At 30.6% G+C, this 20,763-nt stretch overlaps 4 protein-coding genes across 5 annotated transcripts in view; all 4 read right to left on the reverse strand.

Annotated features, from left to right (window-relative positions):
- The window catches only part of LOAG_16456 (hypothetical protein), a gene marked incomplete at both ends in the record, with an annotated part of 10,395 nt that extends 8,340 nt beyond the window's left edge, over positions 1-2,055 (reverse strand). The window contains 5 exons of the mRNA XM_020449108.1: positions 380-535; positions 748-849; positions 991-1,112; positions 1,806-1,938; positions 2,032-2,055. Coding sequence (XP_020307421.1) covers positions 380-535; positions 748-849; positions 991-1,112; positions 1,806-1,938; positions 2,032-2,055 — 537 coding nt within the window. The remainder of the gene's footprint in view (positions 1-379; positions 536-747; positions 850-990; positions 1,113-1,805; positions 1,939-2,031) is intronic.
- A 4,896-nt stretch (positions 2,056-6,951) lies between these two features.
- Positions 6,952-10,185, reverse strand: LOAG_05420 (hypothetical protein; the record flags this gene model as incomplete). The annotated part of the gene is made up of 6 exons (XM_003140957.1): positions 6,952-6,983; positions 7,495-7,566; positions 8,228-8,293; positions 8,346-8,454; positions 9,163-9,220; positions 10,157-10,185. 6 exons carry the CDS (start codon positions 10,183-10,185, stop codon positions 6,952-6,954), a joined length of 366 nt encoding a protein of 121 aa, XP_003141005.1.
- A 63-nt stretch (positions 10,186-10,248) lies between these two features.
- Positions 10,249-13,137, reverse strand: LOAG_05421 (the record flags this gene model as incomplete). 2 transcript variants are annotated; one of them, XM_020446845.1, is made up of 7 exons in its annotated part: positions 13,041-13,137; positions 12,669-12,780; positions 11,891-12,056; positions 11,315-11,452; positions 11,177-11,223; positions 10,864-11,064; positions 10,249-10,497 (listed from the first exon to the last, which is right to left on the reverse strand). In XM_020446845.1, exons 1-7 carry the CDS (start codon positions 13,082-13,084, stop codon positions 10,249-10,251), a joined length of 957 nt encoding a protein of 318 aa, XP_020307422.1. In that variant the 5' UTR covers positions 13,085-13,137. The 2 variants fall into 2 exon arrangements, with proteins under 2 accessions (XP_020307422.1, XP_020302859.1); XM_020446844.1 differs by having other exon boundaries at positions 12,570-12,780.
- Positions 13,138-15,817: 2,680 nt separating this feature from the next.
- LOAG_05422 (glycoprotein-N-acetylgalactosamine 3-beta-galactosyltransferase 1) lies at positions 15,818-20,032 on the reverse strand (the record flags this gene model as incomplete). Its single annotated transcript, XM_020446846.1, has 9 exons — positions 15,818-16,289; positions 16,798-16,897; positions 17,202-17,295; positions 17,392-17,507; positions 17,918-18,065; positions 18,304-18,492; positions 18,987-19,113; positions 19,260-19,421; positions 19,912-20,032. 9 exons carry the CDS (start codon positions 20,030-20,032, stop codon positions 16,102-16,104), a joined length of 1,245 nt encoding a protein of 414 aa, XP_020302860.1. The 3' UTR covers positions 15,818-16,101.
- Between the last annotated feature and the right edge of the window lie 731 nt (positions 20,033-20,763).

A 20,763-nucleotide genomic window follows, 5' to 3' on the forward strand; every position in this document is an offset into this window, starting at 1 on the left:
AGAAACAATTAAGGATAATTAACAAGCTTTATTAGACAGTAAAATTTGTGGTGTTAATGGAAGTTTTGTTTTTGTCTCATTCTGTGCTTTTATGCCATCCTATCAAAAATGATTTTGCAACAACAATAACAATAACAAATCGTTAAATTCTTTATGATATCACTTTGAGCAAAACTAACAAATTGTTCCAAAAGTAACTGGAATGTTCTTTCATCAAACAATAGCTATAATGTCATCCTTCTCATTCTGTGGAAGCTTCGCATTATTTACAATTTGGAATGGAAAATGAAATTTCATTTACTATAGCTTATGAAATACAATGATTTCAAATGAATTGAAATTTTCTCCAATTACACTCTGGAATAAAAAGGAGGAATACCTTGTATCCAGCTCCACAAAGAAACACCTGATCGGAATCAATCCGGAAAAAGAATTCTCCTGGTATACCAATATCGCTTTTCTCGGCCAATTTTATTGCATCTTGTGTTCCTGAACCGGGTAACGAATAATGGCCATCTAAACCACTGAAACCTGCCTACAATTGAAGAGAATAAACTATCCATCCGTAACGTATAAATTACTGGAAAAGGCTATATTTTGCCGGTTTGTACTGTTGACAGTTTGACAAATAAAATGAGTCAATAAAAAAAAAAATAAATTTGAAAAAACGATGAAATAAATTAGACACAAAATTTAGAATTAATTCTCGATTCATCTAAAAATATCTGCTATGTAACAAACATTTACCACGGCATTTTTATTTGTATTCAGTTTACTATAAACAATATGCGCAAATGTCCCACTGTTACTCATAATCAGTGCCACTTGAAATGAATTACCTTCCGAATTCTGTAACAAAATTTCTTTCAATATTTTATATTTACAATGATATTCTTAAATATATTAAAAAAAAAAGGAAGTGAAACATAGACCTAATTTAAATTTATGGATATGTTTGATAAGTATTGAAAAAGTTTAAAACATACTTACAGGTTCTGTAATATCATGAGTATTTTCCCAAGTAACAATAAGTACTGCATTTGGTTTGAATGTTGATCCATAACGATATTGAATATTTACTTCATTTTCCACCAAATGCAATATTGATGAATCTAAAAAAGAAAAAGATATTTACTGAAATCTTTTTGGATTTCAATGATTCCTTTTATCTTCTTAATGAAAGCTAACATTGTATAATTTTTCTATTCCTCATAAATCACAGGCCGCTGATAAATCCTTTATCATTTGAACACGTTTTTTTTTTGTTCAAAACTTGTAACTTATCAGCTAACATAAAAGTTTCATCAAAAGTTTGGAATACTTGACAAAAAATTCTTGAGCGACTATTTTCCTCATATAATTATCGCTAAGTTAACTTTAAGTCAAGCTAACTTCACCTTTGTCCCATTCTCCAATCCAAAAGCTACTTTATCCCATTCTCTTCGTAAGCCGAATAAAGCCGTAAATGGTTTGTTAGGATCTGAGATAATATTTCCGGAATATAGCTTTTCCCTATTATTCCAGATAATATGAAAAAGCCTTTAGGGAATGTCATGTGTGGAAAAAGGATTTGTCAGAATACAACATTAAATCAGACCTGATATGTTTGGCTGTAAGTCTTCTTATAACTAATATTTCAAGTATCCTTTAGTTCTTCAACTAAAACATTTTAAATTACCATGCTATATTCCGTCGTTTTTTTTTTATTTTTCACTTTAAAGTTTATTATTCCAATTTTTGCATATTTAAAGATGATAATTTAAAAGGTTTGAAATTAAATAACTTTAAAATAAACTGTAACTAACCATTAGACTCTCTGTAATGTACTTTTCCACCTTGTGCTGGCATCCAATATACAGCTATTACGGGTTGTGGGGATGGTATTTTTGAGGGTTTCATTGGTACCGCTGACAAACCAATTGCTCCATCACGTCGAATCTGTATTTCGGGGATGAATTGAATACAGTATACCAAATATAACTTTGAACTTTATTTATTTCCAATGATTCATACATGGTCTTACGCAAATACCATACAACATAATTCATCTAACATACTGACCTATCTATAAAATGTTTATAAAACTTGATTTAAGTACTTAGTGGAAACTTAGTTCTCAATTAATCTCACAATAAAAATTACTTTGGAAAAAATTATTGTCAGGAAAAATTTACATTGACAGCGTCATATTCTTTGCCAAGAAATTTAAATATTCTGCTCAGTTTAATGATTTGTGATGAGCCTGCAAGAATCTGATCACCTTTGGATTCACCGAATGGATACAATCTTGCTCTGAATACATATGGTACAGTGATATTTAAATCAATCTGTGGTGTATTTGAGGTATCGAATTGACGCTTGTATCGATAATGTTCTGTAAAAAGCGATCAATGATAAGTGATGTGAGACTTTAATCATTTATGATTTGAGATTAAATCAATTTAACTATAAGTTAGCCGTAGAGCTTAAAAAGTACTAATTGTTCTCCTTTAGGTAAAAAGTTTTGAAGGGAATCATTCGGAAAATTAAAAGATGGAATTAATAAATGAAGCTTTAAAATAATTTGATATAATTGGGCTACTTGACAATAATATATGGTTTTGTAAAAGATTACGATTCTAATTTGCTTCACTAACTCGATAAAGTAATATTTAATATTTGAAAATTAGAAAGAAAATTTGAAAATTTGAAAAATGCAAAATTTATTCATTAAATTTTATTTGAAAGTTTTATTTCGAGTTTTTTAGAGTAAAAGATAAGTTTTTACTTTTTTAAAAAAAGAAATAAGAATATGTAATGTTATTTTAACATTAATGGCTTTCATTTTCATATTGCTGAATAAATGAACTGTTATAAAATGTAAATTTTTCATTTAAATCAAAAAAAAAAAAAAAACAAATTGTAACAACAAGGAATGATAAAATCTTTTCAATTCTTTTTCTATTTCATTCACTTACAATGTAAAACTTTTTCATTAATGTTATTAATTCATTTATTTGTAAATATTTGTCTATTTATTTATTCACTTTAGATAGTTTTGTAAATATTATAATTATATACATAAGGAGTATTTTCTGGTATGCGTGACATTTAGATGAGGCATGGTCAGTAGTTGACCTACTCAGTTTTCATAGTTCCAATGATGATCCTTCATTGAAGTATCCATCAATTGACGTAGAAATAGAATTAATCTACACTCTTTTTTTCTCTTTGACCCTCTCCTTTCACATTATAACAAGCATTGTCAGTTCAAAATTATAGTAAACATGAATAAAATTGGTGACATGAAAAGGACAATTTTTTTCCTTGAAGATGTGAACTCACAAAACTTTCTCTCTTCCAAAAAGATGATAGACTGATGATAGTAAATGAGATGACAGGCACATTTTGCATTTATCTTTTTTGCTGAAAAACGAATCGTTGACATTTCACATTATCGCGCCTTTTTGATTAAAAGATTACGAATAAATTTAGACAAATTAAAATCATCAAATTTAGAAAAACCACATTAAAAATGTCAGTTCGGATAGATAAGAAGCAATAAAATTTGAATTTTCAATGCTGCAAACATTCAATACATTCCCGCAATAATATATAAATTACGGTAACAATTCCGAATTTGCTACAAGTATGGATGGTATGAAAATTTCATCGTACTAACAAGTAATGTGACATTTTAATCGATATGACAATTGGCTTGATTACTATGCTATAACTAAGTAATAATAGTTTTAAAAGTTAAAAATTGCATAAAACTAACGAAATAGCTCTGAATTGTTGTTATAATGGTTTTCTATCTCGAATTCATTACATATATTCTTTTCTTTTTCTTTTAGACAAATTAATTAAAGAACCAAAATTAAATTGCCTAAATTAAACGAATGATATTCAAATTTATTAATCGAACAGAAGCAGGAATTACTGGAATTGTTGATTATTAATTTATTTAGAATTAAAAAGAGAGAATTGCGAATTCAATGAAAAGTGATCGATGGAAAGATAATCGTTTTAAAATGTTAAAATGTCTTTAGTCGAATCGCTGTTATGGTACAAATTTTTCTTTTTTTTTAAAAAAAGAAAAAGGGAATTGTTCTAATTTCCTTTTGCTAATCTATGAGTGCATCAATTGATGAGAGAGAAAATTGACAAGATAAGTTATGAAATATGAGATTTCACAATTGAGAGAAATCTGTAGAAAGCGGAATAAGGAGGAGAACTGTTAAAAAAAAATCACTGATAAGACATTTTTTAGAGTCCGAATAATTCAATCCTCCCTCATTTCTATTGTTCCTTTCTTTCTTTTTAATTCAAAAACTAATCCACATAATGTGAGCCTAATTAATCTAATGGTATTTAATTTTGAACTTTAACCTCCTTATCTTCATAACATACTTTGTTCATAATAATCATAGAAGATAAATGGTGGAAGGTTTTCTCGCAAAATTCAATCTCAAACTTAAATTTTGAAATCTAAATAATAAGATCTTTAAATGTTAAGTCAAAATATTTGCTTAACTATTATAATTATTGTTAACCAGAAGAAACTTAAAGAGTAAACAAAAGTTGTATAACTCTTTTCCATTTCTTTAATAATCCAGCGATCGCAAATATTTCGAACGAATTCTCAACAGGTCATTATCATATCTAATAATCTACTGATGCTCTCATTCATATTCCTTTCCATTCATTCTCTTTTCTTTCTTCATTTCTTCAATGTGTTCATTTCATTTATTTTACAAAATTTAAAATGTAATCTGTTAAAAAATGAAATTGAAATTGCAATGTATTTGTTAACTTTCAAATTCTCACATTTCTTTACATTTAGGATTTTGAAATATTTTCTTACTCAAAAGGTGGTAGAAATGCGGGAAAAAAGAATTAGGTAATTAATTCCATTCAGTGAAAAGAAATTCTAAGCAGTTTGTTAGAGATAGAAATAAGTGAAGATGCCCGAAATAACACATAAAAAAATTTTTGTCAACCCCATAATTTGTCACCATGGAGGTAAAAGAACCATTTTTAAAAAAGCATTAGAAAAAGAAAAGAATGGAATTTAAGATCAGTTTGGAATGTACATCGAATTAAACGATATTCAATTGAATATAATGATTTTAAAGAAAACGAAAAAGATGAAAAATTAAGAAATTAAAAAATTATCCATAAATGAATAACAAAATGAACTATTATTCTGCTTGAATTAATTAATCCAAATTACTACCATTTATTCAAATATACCTATTCAAATTCTCAACTATTATTAATTATTATTTTAGTTAAATTAATTATCTTCACTAAAGTTAATTATTTTATTCAATTCTCAAACATTCTTCTGCTCATTGAATTTTAAAATACTTTAAAATTGCTTTTATTCGGAAACTTTTTAGCTTAGAAATATTCAAAATTTATATTTGAACATTCAGTCAAACATGCAATTCAATATTCTAAATTACATTTTATATTTCGGAATTTTCTTAGGACATCACAAATAGAGGGATGAATAACTAATTAGTTAATTAGTTTTTTATTCGTTTTGCTGACATTTAACTGACAGCAGAATGACTAACAATGTATTTGATTTTAATGAGGTGGAATAATTTGAGAGATGCAATTTTGAGAACGCTTTTGTGACAATAAAAAAAAAAAAGGTGACTTTGTATTACAAAGGTAAATTTTGTATTGAAATGAAGTTTAATTCTTTAAATCTATCGAATGAAATCTTTCCATTAAAAATTAAAATAATTGATACAAGGCAACTTCAAACATTGTTTAATACTCTTAACAATAGATATAAGTCAATGGTCTCAAATACTGACCATCGTAAAAGTGGTCATTTGAAGATTTTCAATATGTTATGAATAATGCAACCTTCAAAAGATTGAAATATAAAATTACTTTTTACGTAAGTGCGTGAATGATACTTACGTGAGTAGGGATGCTCCTTTTTATCAGCAATTGATATGATGATAGTAACGATGAAATAAATGAGTACAAATAGCAATGAACCGTTCATGACATCCACCAAACCGTTTAAGTTTTACGGAACGTGAGCCTTCCTCTACCGTCAGTTATACTCTTGCCCTAATTTACTCCCCCGTACTCCCCCATCTCCTCCCATTTCATCTTTCCTGCATCTTTACTACTCATTCAATCTCCCTCCTCTATTTTCTTCTCCTTTTGTAGTTGAAAGGAAGAGAAATGAAATAAAATTATATTATCTTATTAATTTGTTTGGACATCGGCGAGATATCCCACTGTGGTACGACTATGACAAGGCGGGGATAGAGGTTTGGAAAGGAGGACGGGAAAGCGGGAAAGACGGGGAAAGAATTTATTGCTACAACTTTGCAGCTATTAATATTAACTGATTTCTCATAAAAACCTATCAATTGCAACAATTTTTTCTAACGAATATCAAACATTTCAACTTTTTTTTTTTGGTTATTAGAAAACGACGACTTAAGAAAAGTGAAAAACGATCATTTTGTGATTTGTTTAATATCAAATTATCAGTTAAATTAACATTTTCACAATAATTTAATCAATATTCTCATCACAGTTTATCAGCAATTAAGTAAATAAAACAGAAACATACTGTTAAGATTTTAAGCTATTTTTAACAACAATAATAATAGTTATAATCCTTGTTATGGTTAAAATTAATTCTTTAACCGGAAAGTATCGGGAAGGAAATATACCGGGAAAGGATGAAGATGACAATAAACATTTTGATACAGAGAACTTTTCCAACAATCACTAAAAAAATAGTAATACAAAAAGGTAACAGATTGATTTCATCGTAGTACCATACCAACTTCTTGACTTCACCATAAATTGGAAATGGGCGACAACCAATAAAGTATTAATTAAATAAAATATTAATTACTTACAAATTATTTTTTGTTGTAATTATTATCGCTTATATTTATAATGCATATCGAGCCAAATGTTATGTTAAAAGTACACTGAAAGTTGTGCACGATAACCTGAAATCATTCAGAATACAATTTGGCATGAAACAGGTGTGTTTACTACAACCTGAAATCATTCGGAATACAGTATGACATGAAACAGGTGTGTTTGTTATAACCTGAAATCATTCGGGATACGGTTTAACATGAAACAGGTGTGTTTGCTATAACCTGAAAACATTCGGAATACGGTTTAACATGAAACGGGTGTGCTTTATAAACAGTTATATGACATACGGATGTAAATGAACTTTTGGACAATAATAACCATAACTTGAATCTTTTATATTATCAGCTAATCTTTTTTTTTTAATGAATAGCCTGAAGTTTCTTCACGATACTATGTAATTAACCATTGATTTGTTTTGACCATTTTTTGTCCTGTCACCTTTTATCTTACTTCAAATAAATCTTTCAATTAATGAATGATTCTCCAACGACATCACAAATAAATATCATTGTATCTGTGTTATTGGATGATAAAATAACTCGTTCCTTCCTTACCATGACAAATAACTTAATTAACCTTTGTCCCTTGCCATCTTTCTCAATTCCGCTTTTTCGATTTCGATCTCAACTCTTCGATCGCCAATTGTCCCTGAACTAATAAATGAGGACAATTGTTAATATCTTTGTGCTCATCAATAAATGTCACACTGAAATTGAGCGCAAATTAGTAAGTCATCAATTTTTCATTCAAAATTCAATCAGACAAGCGTGATTTCATCATGATACGCAAATAGTAACTGCCAGAACAGTAGGGTGTGGTACTGGATTAATTCACATTGCAAACCTCTTTCTTACTACTAATATACGGTCATATCTAGGAATCAATTACAGTAATAACACGAAAGTATTGTTATTATAATCAAATGGACAATTTCGGTATACTTTGTGAAATTACTTCGGTAAAGAAGAATTAATGCTGCTCAATAATTAACAATGATAAGTTTAAAAAGCGTCTAGAAATTTCACATGGCAAAAAAAAGCGAAACGAAAAATAAATAGATTGTACTTCAAGCCTTAAAAATATTGAAAATAAATCCAAAGGCTTCCTCGGAAAACTTGGCCATATATTCTTTTCATGGAAATTTAAGGCCTACTTCGATAAGCTCTCAAATGTTTATGAAGTAAGCATGAATGAAAGCAAAAATCAATGCTTACATCTTGCACCATTCACATGTTTGAAATTTTTGTTTAAAATCAATTTTGACCATTTTGGTCAAAATCTTACAACAAAAATTTTCACTCTATCAAACTTTTCTCAGTAAGCAATGCAAGAAGAGATATGAACAATATCAACTGACCCAAATCTATTCTATTCTCTTAAAAAATTAAATTTAAATTCTATTCTTATTGGTTTTCGTTCATGCGTACTTACGTAAGTAAACACGTGTTTATACGTGTGTATGTATGTTTCAGCATATTGTACATGTACATATTCCTCCACCCTAAGATTTATGACGACCCAAAAAATCAAACGTATCTAAAGAAAAAGTCTACTAATTGCTTTTTGAATTGGCCTAATTCTTATGTATGTCAAAAAAAAAAAAAAGGAATGAAAAGGAAGAAAAACAATAGTTGCTCTTGATGCATCAATTCATCAACAATTTCAGCAAAATTTTTAAAGCACAAATGAATTAATAAATTTAAATTTTAAAAAATTAATTTTAAATAAAATCCCATTCAAAAAATTTTAAATATAAAAAGAAGGTTAAAAGGTTAAATTTCGTCTTTTACAATTCTTCATTACTATAATTGGTTGTTTCAAATTTTTATGAACAAAAAGAAAAAAGAGAGAGAGAGAGAGAAAGGTGAAGGTTTTATGAATTTGAGCTGAAGTGAAGGATGATCGCCGACGAGGATTTATCTATGCATTACCAGAGCATATGAAATCTTACTACAGACAATTTAACCCAAAGATGTTCAGAATGTATATGTAGTCCATCAAATTTCCAATTTTGTTAATTAAAATGAGATTAAATGAATATTTATGGGTTGATAAGAAGGACACAGTAATAGATGAAATACAAATTAAAAGTCTTAAATTAAAAAGATAATTGGCGAATAATTAATAAAATGAAATGATTAAAATGGGATGAAAAATTATAAATGATTTCTCCATCGTTTTTTTTTTGCTTAATAACTGTTAGCAATGTTTGCACTAAAAATATAATAATATAATCCGTGTAACCTTACCATCCTTTGTAATTTTATCAATTTTTTTAATCCGTATAACCTTGTCATAACTCCTGAAATTCCCTCAAATATCAATTTTTGATAAGATTAATATTGGACTTAGGAAATGGATGATAAATTTATTAGTTCCAAATAAACCATCGGATATGTTAATTAATACAACTTGAATTTATGCATAAGAATTCCTCCTGTGTGATCCGCCAAATCTATTCCTTTCGATTTAATTTGTTCATCAAAGAATAGGCTTATTTTTGATAAGACTAAGGAATCAGCTTATAAATATTTTTCAAACAGAAATATTCGAATTTATCTAATCGTAAATTTATCGATGGCTAAACCCATTGCTACTTTTTTTTTTTTTTTGGTTAAACTTTTGATAAAACTTAAACTCACTTTAACCGATTTTCTAAAAAGTCAAATTTTTGTTTGATTAACATATCTAAATTAGTTTACCCGTCACTATCGCTAATTTTCTCATTGCTTTCATGCTCATGAACTTGTACATTCAATTAACGTTTAACAGTGTTATGAATGATAACATAAGTTGTGGCTCACCAGCATGACCTTTTCTGATAAAGGAAAGAGAATAGAAGGAATTCAGTAGTGTAGTTAGAATAAAGAAGGAAGGAAAGGAGAATTGTCGCATACATTCACCACATGACAAATCTAACAGTTACAGATTTTCTGAACAATTCAATGAAGTTGAAAAGTTGTTTCATGTTAATTAATTTACTTGTCGTAGTAGTGAAATTATTACAATTTCAGTTAATTTACTCAGATTACTCAGTCTTACTAAAAACATCAATAATCTCACAAATAAAAGCAACCTTATTAAAGCTTAATTCTTTCATGAAAATAGGCAACAAATGAATGATTCATATAGTCTATAAGAAATTACTCATTTCATGTTTATTCATATTGTAATATAGCAGCAGCATTTCATGAACAACTAATAATATGTGATAGATATGGAACCGGAATAATGTAACCGGATCTTCCTTTCTTCATGCCTGACCATTGTCCATTTTTTTACACTTCATGTTGCAATTTAAAGACATTTAAAAACCATATAAGACTGTATTCATTTAGCAAGTGTAAAGTGTAATGCATGCAATGCAGCACCGTATGCTGCATTACATTTCGGATATGTATCAGCTGAAGCGATAACTTCAAGCAGCCCCTGACATTGCCGGATTATTTCGTCGATGAAATAATTTCTACTTGCATTGCCAGCTAATTTGATGCGTTTAATGCCCCACTCTCGAAGCTGGTGAGGTGAGAGAAGACGGAATAGGTTGGAAACGATCCCAGAGGCTGTACGATAAAGTAGCTGAAAAGAAAACTTTCCAAATTATTAAAACTTGATTTCTTACGGATAATTGGGTAAAATTTATAAGAGAAGTGTAAATTCAGTATTTGCATCTAATTATTTAAATATAAGTGGCAGAATTTATGCGTATTTTCAGAATCTATGCAATTGTAAGCTTATAATGTAGTGTATATGATGGAAACATGGATGAGGTGAAATAACGACATAAAAAAGTCTAAAATTAAACTTTATTAAGAATTTTATTCTTTCAATGACAATCTCGAAATCTACTTTTCTAGTGCCTAATTGATGGAGCACAGTATGAGATGCATTATCAAAAAATTGTCGCTGACCACAAGTTGAAAATGTGGAATACATTAAACACACCTCTTCAATAGTGGTACTTGAACTGATTCCGGAAATGCATGATGAAATATTATTCGCACGTTCGGGTATAAATACTGGTTGAACATCGATTGTAGACGACAGACATTTTCCAGTTTCACTTAATATATTGTTTAACTTTTCATAATCCACTTGCAGATCGTGTGCATCTGAGATGAGTTGTGAGGCCCATTCAACGATTTTCTGTAAAACAACGCTATCATTGAAAAGGAAGGAGAATATCGAAAGTGAAAATTTGCACTGATTATAAAGTGCTTCCGGAAAGCTCAATTTCAAAATTCTTGGAAATTCCCACAATTTCAACTTCCTTAAGAACAAAAACTGAAATGGAAAAAGTATTTCCTGAAATCAAATCATTTACTGAATACAGCATTTATAACAAATGGTAATCAGAAAAGAGCGTTTGCCTCTGCGATCAGATTAATTGCGTTACCGCCATTCATTGATGCGGCCACGATTATTTTCTTTTTTCCGGATTCACCAAAGAACGGTTTCGTAAGAAGGGGAGTGGAAACGACATGATCTATTGTTGGTGAAAAACAGAGCTGTGCTGATGTCCCCAAATTTAATACTAAAAAGCATGAATAATTAATAAAAGAAGATTAGTTTTCATTCAGATTTTTAAAATTGATCCTCGGCTCCAGTAAAACAGAAGTTTCTGACTTCAATATAGATTTGTCGCCCCAAATTCAGAGAGGAAAATCACTACTTTTATTCTGTGATCTTTTAGATTTCAATTAATTCACTGCTTCGTTAAACAGATAGGAAACAAGCGCAGAAATGTTATCAAACTCAGTTATTGATTCCAAACATTCAAGTTTTTTGGACTGAAATTCTGTGCAAAAACTCCGAATTCAAGGTTTTGTTTCTAAAAGAAGAACTGGAGTTTTTGTTTGACAATAAATGAGGTGGAAGAAATGTGGCATCCGCCAGATATTTTTCTCAGGAATATTTTCCTTGTGTTCAAATGATAGAGAGCTGAAAAAATAATTAATAGAAATTTAAGAACCAGCCGTTCCAGGTTCTAGCAATGGATAAACGGTAGTCTGAAGATCACCACAGGATGCTAAAAGTTTTGCACCAGTTGGTAAACAAAAATTAGCTCGCTTGACCGAACCAATAATTTCTTCCGCTGAACAAATCGTTGGGAGTATGTGCATTGGTACCAATTCATTCTAGAGTAAAATGTTTCAAATTCATTTCTTTGGAGTTCACGGCCATATAATCATTCAAATCTTTGAAAACATGACTTGGCCCACAGCCTACTAGCTGACGAATTAAATGGAGTAATTTGACAGCTGACAGCTAATAGTAGATCTCAATAAAAATCTATGTAATATCATAGTGAGGATATAAATTAAAATATCAAGGAGAATACCACATGATATCCTAATATAATTATTTTTCTAAAACTCCGAACGGATAGCTTGACGATGATGAAGCATCCTATTATTATAGATAAGTTATTCACAAACACCGTTTACCATAAGAGTAATATGAAATGCTACATAAAAGTATCCTAAATTCTTGGTGAAAGATTATCCAGGCTACTTGGTCGCAATTACTTTAGTATTTTAAAAGTTTAAGTGGAAGTGTTGAAAAGTATAAACTTATACGCCAGTTATATTTCGTAGTTTCTATAAAAATATCACAAAAATAAGGGATTTTGAAAAAAAAAAAATGTAGACCGATACAGTCCAATATCCATTATAAGAGCAATAACCCCAGCTAAATGCATTCTGAATGCCAATAAATGCATTGGGGGATTGCAAAAGGTAACAAATGACCATATCCATGATAGTACCACAGCAAGTCCATGCTGCACTAAGTTGACCACACGAATGAAGCCATGCAAGAGTTACCATACCAAAACCAACATGCAAGCAACCGCACTCCCATCTGTATCATATCAACCAATGTATTGGTAATAAATTGAGACTAAATTAATATCTAATTAATTAATTAGTAGTATTAATTGGAGAAACTTTGTAAGCCTCTTGCTGGGAAATACTGCATAATCATTTCCTGGATTTGAAGAGATCAAAAGAAAATAAGTTAATAAAAACATACACTCACACAATTAATTCAAAAGCAAAGTGAATGAGCGTACAAATTGTCGTTGGTAAGGAAAGTGAAGAAAAATCAAAAGGAGGTCAAACCTTGGAAGCGAATCAAGGAATGTCGTGGGTACCCTTTCGTCCATCCATGTTATCAATGGTGAACAATTAAATTTACCTAAAAACTGTCTTCACCATCATGCTATCATCCTTCAATAATTACACAAAATTCTATTTCGTTCACATAATGCATATCATTTCCATGCTGCTATTTGAGAAGTGAAATTTATCATGATTTTAATCACACTTTCTCTTCCCTTTCATACTACCTTCTGCTAAATCCTGTCCATTCCAAAGGACGATACCATGCATCTGCCCTGTGATACTAACAGTCACATTCAACGATAGATTCACTTCCATGGATTTCATCAAATTATGTAAAACATCCAATATTTTAACCGGATCTTGTTCACGATATAATTTCGATCCATTTTTTAGCCATGCATCATGCACTGCTGATTTTTCCGCAAGTATTCTAAATTTGAATTTATGAAAAATGAATTCCATTCCTCATTTGCAAAAATTAACTAATGGATCGGACAAAAACACATCTCGGAGTAATTAACCAAAATTAAGAAACTAATATAATAATTTCTAACTCTAGCAGTTCCAAAAAAAAAAAAAAAGAAAAAGAAACCTTATAATGCAAAAAGCGTAACCAAGCTTCAGTTCAATAAAAATGCAGACTTGATGAGGGATTGATAAAAAAGAAAAAAAAATATTTCGTAAATTTTTAATGAATAGGCAGTACTTCATGAACCAAAAAGGAATTGAATACAATCAAAATTTATACTCAATTTTACATTCGCCATTGTTTTTTCTTTATGGCCTGAAAAAGAGGAAAATTGATGCTTTACCGGCCGTTGATATCCAGTATGCAACATTTAATACTTGTCGTTCCAATATCAATTCCAATGAAATCACCCACTGCTACTTCTTCCATCGAAAGTCTGCCAACAAATAAAATGTACAATTCATGATAGACCATACCAATTAATTTTGCTACTTATCTGGCCTGCTTCTGTTACCCATAACGTCTTGGCTTACGCAAAATATTGCACAAAGGAAAAAAAAAAACACATAAATAACTATACAAGATGTAATTCTGCAGCCTAGACATATACCCAAACCTTATTTATATTTATCCTGTACGCACATATAGCTATCTTTACACTATTACTGAATTACTATTTGACATGTCTTGGAATTGACCAATAAGACTTTCAAGAAAATCTTCTTAAGATTTGCAATGTCATCTATCCAACTATCCCATTTAACTATCCTTCAATCACTCCTGTAGTTCTTATTCATTTAAGTATTTTTCTGATATGTTTGATGGTGTGCATAAAATAGATTGTGGTGAATCTCGGTTGTTTTTGATCTCGTAATCTATTTATTGTATCTGTTACGTTTTCCGGAAGCAGGTAGACTTCTTTCTAAATTTATTTAATCACGTCACTATAACGTATCAACGTATCTAAGATATCTTAGGAAGATTTTTCGCTTATTCCTTAGATGATAAACACCCGCTATTTTAATATCAGTATTGCGAAGTTGATAAATTTTTTTTTTCCAACAAAGGATAGTGCAATATGCAACCAAAAAGCTCAAGAAACATCGGCTATTAATTTAAAATTTTATTTATTATTCTCCCATAATCAACAACAAATCAAACAAATCCAATAGATATCGCTAATTTCTGACGTAATAGAAAAATACAAATTAAATTCCGAAACAAATGAATCCATCTAAAAATATTTATAAAAAAGAATATATATATATACCGTTCCACTGGGATAAACTTCTGCTTCCCTTAGCTTCTTTCGTAACAATTATATTAAGGGTCGATTGCTGGAGAAAGAATATTTGAATGCAAAAAAGTAATTGGTGAAGAAGTAAAAAAGTAATCCCTCACATTAACTGTTCCCAAAGTATAAACCAATCACAACGAATATCTTCTCTTTCACAATGCTAAAAAAGCCGACAATATATTGAACTTCTGATGTACATGATTATATCTTTTTCTGTGAAAAAAAAAAAAGCTCATATCATGTATGTGGAGACATAAAAGAAGATCTAATTCAATGCATGGGAAAAAAACACATGGAGCCGGCAAGAAGTGAGAGCTCTTCAATCCTTAGAGCAACGATCAATGGATGGATACATATTTAATTAAAAAAAAAATGAATAAAAATGATCGGCAAGCAACAGTGAGCAGAAGGGAATGATTGATTTCATGGAAAAAGACTACAAAAAACAGAAAATACATCAGGCTGCGAAGAATGAACTGCTCAAGGCATTGAAGTTAATATTATGTCACTTGAATTTCATGTATAGTAATAGCCAATCTTCGTCGTTTATATAATTTATGATTAAAAACAAACTACAAAAATGATTATCAGAAGACAGCTTACTATGATTATCATCTCAAGTGAAAAACTAACGAACGCTAAAACAAAATAAATAAATTAATAGTGATTAGAATTGTGAGATAAGAAAATTACTGTAATTGTGATATAAAAGACTGAAAGAAGACTTAAAAATGACAATTCAGGAAAGGAAATGGAAAGAATAGATTTACAGAGAGAAAATATGACCAATTATTAAAAACCCGTATCTCTAAAAAATTTCAAAACAGTAACAGTATGCGTACAGATTTGTTTCACAACAAACTACTACAAAAAAAATGAGGAATCCCACTGCGGTTATCAAAAATCCGCAAACCATTCATGCAATCATTCCCTCATAGTAATAAGAAATTTGAATAACGAAAAAGGAACGAATAAAGATAGATGAATAAAGATGAAGAAGGAATTTATTCGCGTTATTTACAACAAAATGTGCTGTTCTTTTGGTTAATCAACCACTGGAAAGAGAAGGAAAAAGCTGCGAGGAAAGATAAAACTGAAGGTACCAAGACTATAAACTCTACCTATGTGCTCATATCCTCTCTAAGAGGGACCAATAACTTAACATGTTTAAAAGTACTCTCCAAATTCACGACCAACAAATATCTCAAATATTTAATGCATTCATAAGTACTATCATTTTTGTTAATCCTTCGTCACTTTTATGCTATTTCCAGATTCTGGTAGCAAAAGTGTTACCTATCCGTTTTTTTCGCCATAGTTTCCACTTTGGATGATGGTTTCGGCAGAATGTCGGAATCCCGCGAAACCGAAATCACCGATTTATTTGGAGCAAATACTTTTTTGAACACATCATCTGGGCCCATATTCTTCACCGCCAAACGGTATGCTTCTATCACAGATAGCGAATTTTTTGTGATGCCTTAAAATTAAGAAAGAATCATTTTAAATCGCTGATCTTAATAAGTGGAAGGCAAGTGGACAGTGGGAATGCCAAGAAGATTGACTGTGCCATCTTATATCAAAACATTCTCGAAACTAAAAAAATTATTACTCAAGATTAGAGTTTTGGTTAAGGATCAAAAGTGGATCAGGAAAGGTGATAAAATGCTCTAAGACAAATATAGTGTCCCTCAAAAACCTGAATAATTACAAACCATGTACTAAAAGCAAAATACGGCACTAAATATATTGAAATTACGAAATTTTAGGCGCTTCGTAGAGCCGAAGTACTCAAACCTCTAAAACAAACATTCGCTTGCATGCATTTGCTTCAATGAGATCAATTTCTGATAAATCACCAAAGTTCATGAAAATATTATCCCAAATGTATCAAACAAGATTAAAAACATATGAATAACTAACAAACTCACTTCACGCCTGAAAAGTAGATTTAGTAAAATCTTGAGACTTTATAAAACTGAACTAACCGAAAGGTCGTAGATGATAAATAAGATATTCCAAAACGTACATCAATGAAGGATTTACGTAATGAAACGATATTGCGTAATCACTACAACATTCTGGACCCTATACAAAATAAACAGGAAAGTAATAACTTGTAAATTGTATACTAAAATATGTAAAACCGATCTCTCTTCGAAAACATCAAAGCTAATTAAAAGAAAATAAAGAAATTTCATTTCAGTACTGGGAATCCTTTAACATGGTAAATGACAAGGAGCATTATCAGTGAGTTCGCTTTCCCAACATGAATGTCGTGGCTTAAACCAAACAAGTGGGTCAGTAAAGATTGGAAGGCTAGGACAGATTAGCAAATAGGGAATCAGTCAAAATTTAATGACAGAGTGATGACAACATGAATGAGACGAACCTGTTCTACAGGATAATATGTATATTGCCAGAACCAAAATTTCTTATCTACATGTCCTGGCATTAAATGATGTTCTGGTACGAATGGCAGGAACCTGAAACATTGGCAGTTAGACTTATCACGAGCCGTCAAATACAAGCATTTATTGCAAAATCATCGAATCAACAACCCTTTTATAGTAATTAGTAACCTGTGGTGACCCTCAGCATCTCTCGAATCGCCTGCTTTTACGCCAACTCTCTCCAAACATTTTCCAATTTCTGCATCTTCCGCACCACTTTCACTTTTCTTACACTTGTTCGAATCCTTAATTTCGTTCCGAACTATTCATTTCAAAATAATAGTTTCTCCGAAGAATTTAATGAAAGTTTAAAAAAGTCTCCCATCATTTACTAATGGAATCTTCTTTGACCAATTACTCATCTGCAAGAACAATTTACTCCACTAAACTAAATCATAAATCAGTGCGTTGAATCAACCAAGCTAAATGCATTCTGAATGCCAATAAATGCATTGGGGGATTGCAAAAGGTAACAAATGACCATATCCATGATAGTACCACAGCAAGTTCATGCTGTACTAAGTTGACCATACAAATGAAGCCTGCAGGAGTTACTATACTAAATCCTTAGTCAATCTGACACTTCAATAATACATTAATCAACTCATCATTCCCAATGGAACCAACATCACCCATCCAAGTATGTTAAAATTACCGGAAGTGCCTCGGTGACAAATTTTTTAAGGGCTGATCTGGAGAGCACATAACCAGCTCCACCACTCATATAACCCTGTTTTGTGAAGGGCTTAAATTTACAGCCAAACCAAACTGGTTCATTTGGGTCATGTGCTAATAACATGAACCTGAAATAAAATACCATGCTCAAGTGAATTGTTAGTATTATTTTCACCTTTTCATTTCATGCTTTCAGACAAATTCACCCGTAACGCATTACGTTTAGAGTTTCTTTCACAATGAATTAAAAATCCAGTACTTTAAGGTTCCATAACAATGTACAAAAACATCTAAAAAAATGCTTCACAATATCTACGAATATATTTGAAAAACAAGATTCTCAACAATGAAACAGTAAAAAGAAACCTCAAATTTTCCAGGATAACATAAGTATCATCGTCCGCTTTCAAAAACCAGTCATAATCGTCAAGGTAAAAATCATGCAAATATTTAAATGCTGCTTTTGTTTTGGCCCATAAATGATCACGACCTTCTGTTATGTTCAAATTTATGGACGGCAAGGATGGATCTGTTTCGGAAGACATAAACAGGTACCTGTCATTGGAAGTATTTGTAATTCAAAATTAATGTAATCTTGAAAAAATATCAAAAAATTATACTCGTTTAGTACAAGTGAACTTTGTAACAACAAATTTAGACATGTAGCAGTAAATTATATGTGAAATAATCCAGAAGACGGAATAAATGAAACTTCGTCCTTCCCGTCACACTGTCACTAATATCACCTATGTTTTTAAAAATTCTTCCACTCGTCAATCAGTACCTAATAGTTTTAGACAAATGAAGCAACATAAGCATTTCTAATGACTTCATTTGTTTTCTCATACCTTTCTAATCCTCTTTTCCGCTTTCAACCTCTTTCTAATTCAGAGAGATCTCCTCTTTCATTATAACCTGAAGGTAATATATCACTAATTTTTGGGGAAATTTTCAAAACTGACAATGAGATAAGTACGATGAGTGAAGTAATGGTTCCATCAAGCACTTTTTGATATATGTAAGACTAAAGCACAAAGAATCCAACTTACTTCGAACAACGTCGGCTCCACGTCGCTTTCACGTGCCTCGCTCTTTTCTCATGATTTTGCTTACCCGTCAATATCCAACAGAATATTCGCACCTTTGATTCCAATAATTTTGCCATAGCATTATTATCTGTAAACAGTGGAAATTTCGAAAGCTTCCGATAATTTTAAAAACCTAAAAGACTGAAAGACTATTGAGGCAGAAATATAACCTGAATTAAGTCTTCTTTAGGAATTCACGAGAAATAAACTTTAATTTAAGAGATAAGGGAATACCATCATGTAGACTGGTTCCATTTTCATGAAAATACATTGCAGCAGTTGGTGCATTATTATCGTCAACTTCCCATTCATTATGAGCATCATTAAAGTGACTAGAAATCCGCCGAGGATTTTTAATTATTAGCCCAGTCATCGGTGAAGTCACAGTCTGGTTACCTAACAAAAGGAGAGAATAAGAGATAAGCCAAGATTAGTACTGTCTGTTTTATCAGCATTCTTGACTGCAAGTGCTCTAAAGTGATCTTTCCTTAAAAAATTTAAATTTTCAACATTTAAGGACAATAAAATAGTACCAAACAAATAAATGAATAAAAGTTTGAGGCCAAATAAAACTTTCAGTGACAATAAAAATCCAGGATGACGAAAATTCTAACTGATAAAAGTACCACAGCCGAGCACAAAAGGAAATCATCAATTTTTATTTCTTAATCCCTAGAGCCGCATAAGCTGACGATTAATTTCATACTTCACAGCTAATGTAACAAGAGACAAGTTCTCATTTGAAGGAGTCCATTAAGCTTATACTAAGTGTAATGTTCGCCAATAAACAATTTCAACGCTATTAAAAGATTTTGTTTACATTTCGAAGGCTGAAATCGTTTCTGCATAAATGTTGACATCGAACAAGACAAAATTGAGAACTCACCCGATAGAGACAGGAATGACAGAGAAAACCCGATGATAACACCGACTAACACATAAAATCCGGATGATAATAACCGTACATTAAGTGGCATTTTTCTACCAACGACAGCAAATAAAACCATTCGTGCATTAAAATCAACCAATGGATAGTTTGAACATTGCTTTTGCTATCAGTTCTGAAATTGGAAACAGTGAAAATTCCCGTACTTTAACAATTCACAAATCAACTGCATACAAAAGAGTCCATATCATTAATATTAGCTCACCAGCAGAATATTTACATTTAGTCGAAACAAAACGCATCAATAGATATCAATAGCTTAGAAAGTTTAATTCGAAATACATAGATCCGAATAAAAATCTGATCAGTTTATAAAAAATGTTTCCAAGCATCTAAATCATAATTCCAATAATTTTTTTTTAACAAGATGGAAGTAATCACTGGTGATCACTGATCAGGCATCATCAATAAATTAATCATCAAAACGTATTATAAGTTCAAGCAGATAAATTAAATGCGTGTCGTTTACCACTCATATTTTGTCATCCCGCTCATAGTATCCAGTCCCACCAATGCTATTTGTTATTTTAAGTTTACCAACAGATTCCGATTGTAGCACGAATGTATTAGTCAGATTAAGCTGGTAGAATAAAAGCTGATTGAAAGAAAAAGAATAAAAGTGAAATAAATGGAAATTTCACGTTGATAATTGAAGTAACATACGTGAAGGAAGCTCATGAGAAGTCAAAAAAAAAAATAAGGAAAGAATTAATTTCAGCCAGAAAATAAATGTTGATTACATATATATATTATATATATATATATATATATATATATATATANNATATTATT

The sequence above is a fragment of the Loa loa genome (assembly GCF_000183805.2).
Source record: "Loa loa unplaced genomic scaffold supercont3.4, whole genome shotgun sequence".
Classification (NCBI taxonomy): domain Eukaryota; kingdom Metazoa; phylum Nematoda; class Chromadorea; order Rhabditida; family Onchocercidae; genus Loa; species Loa loa.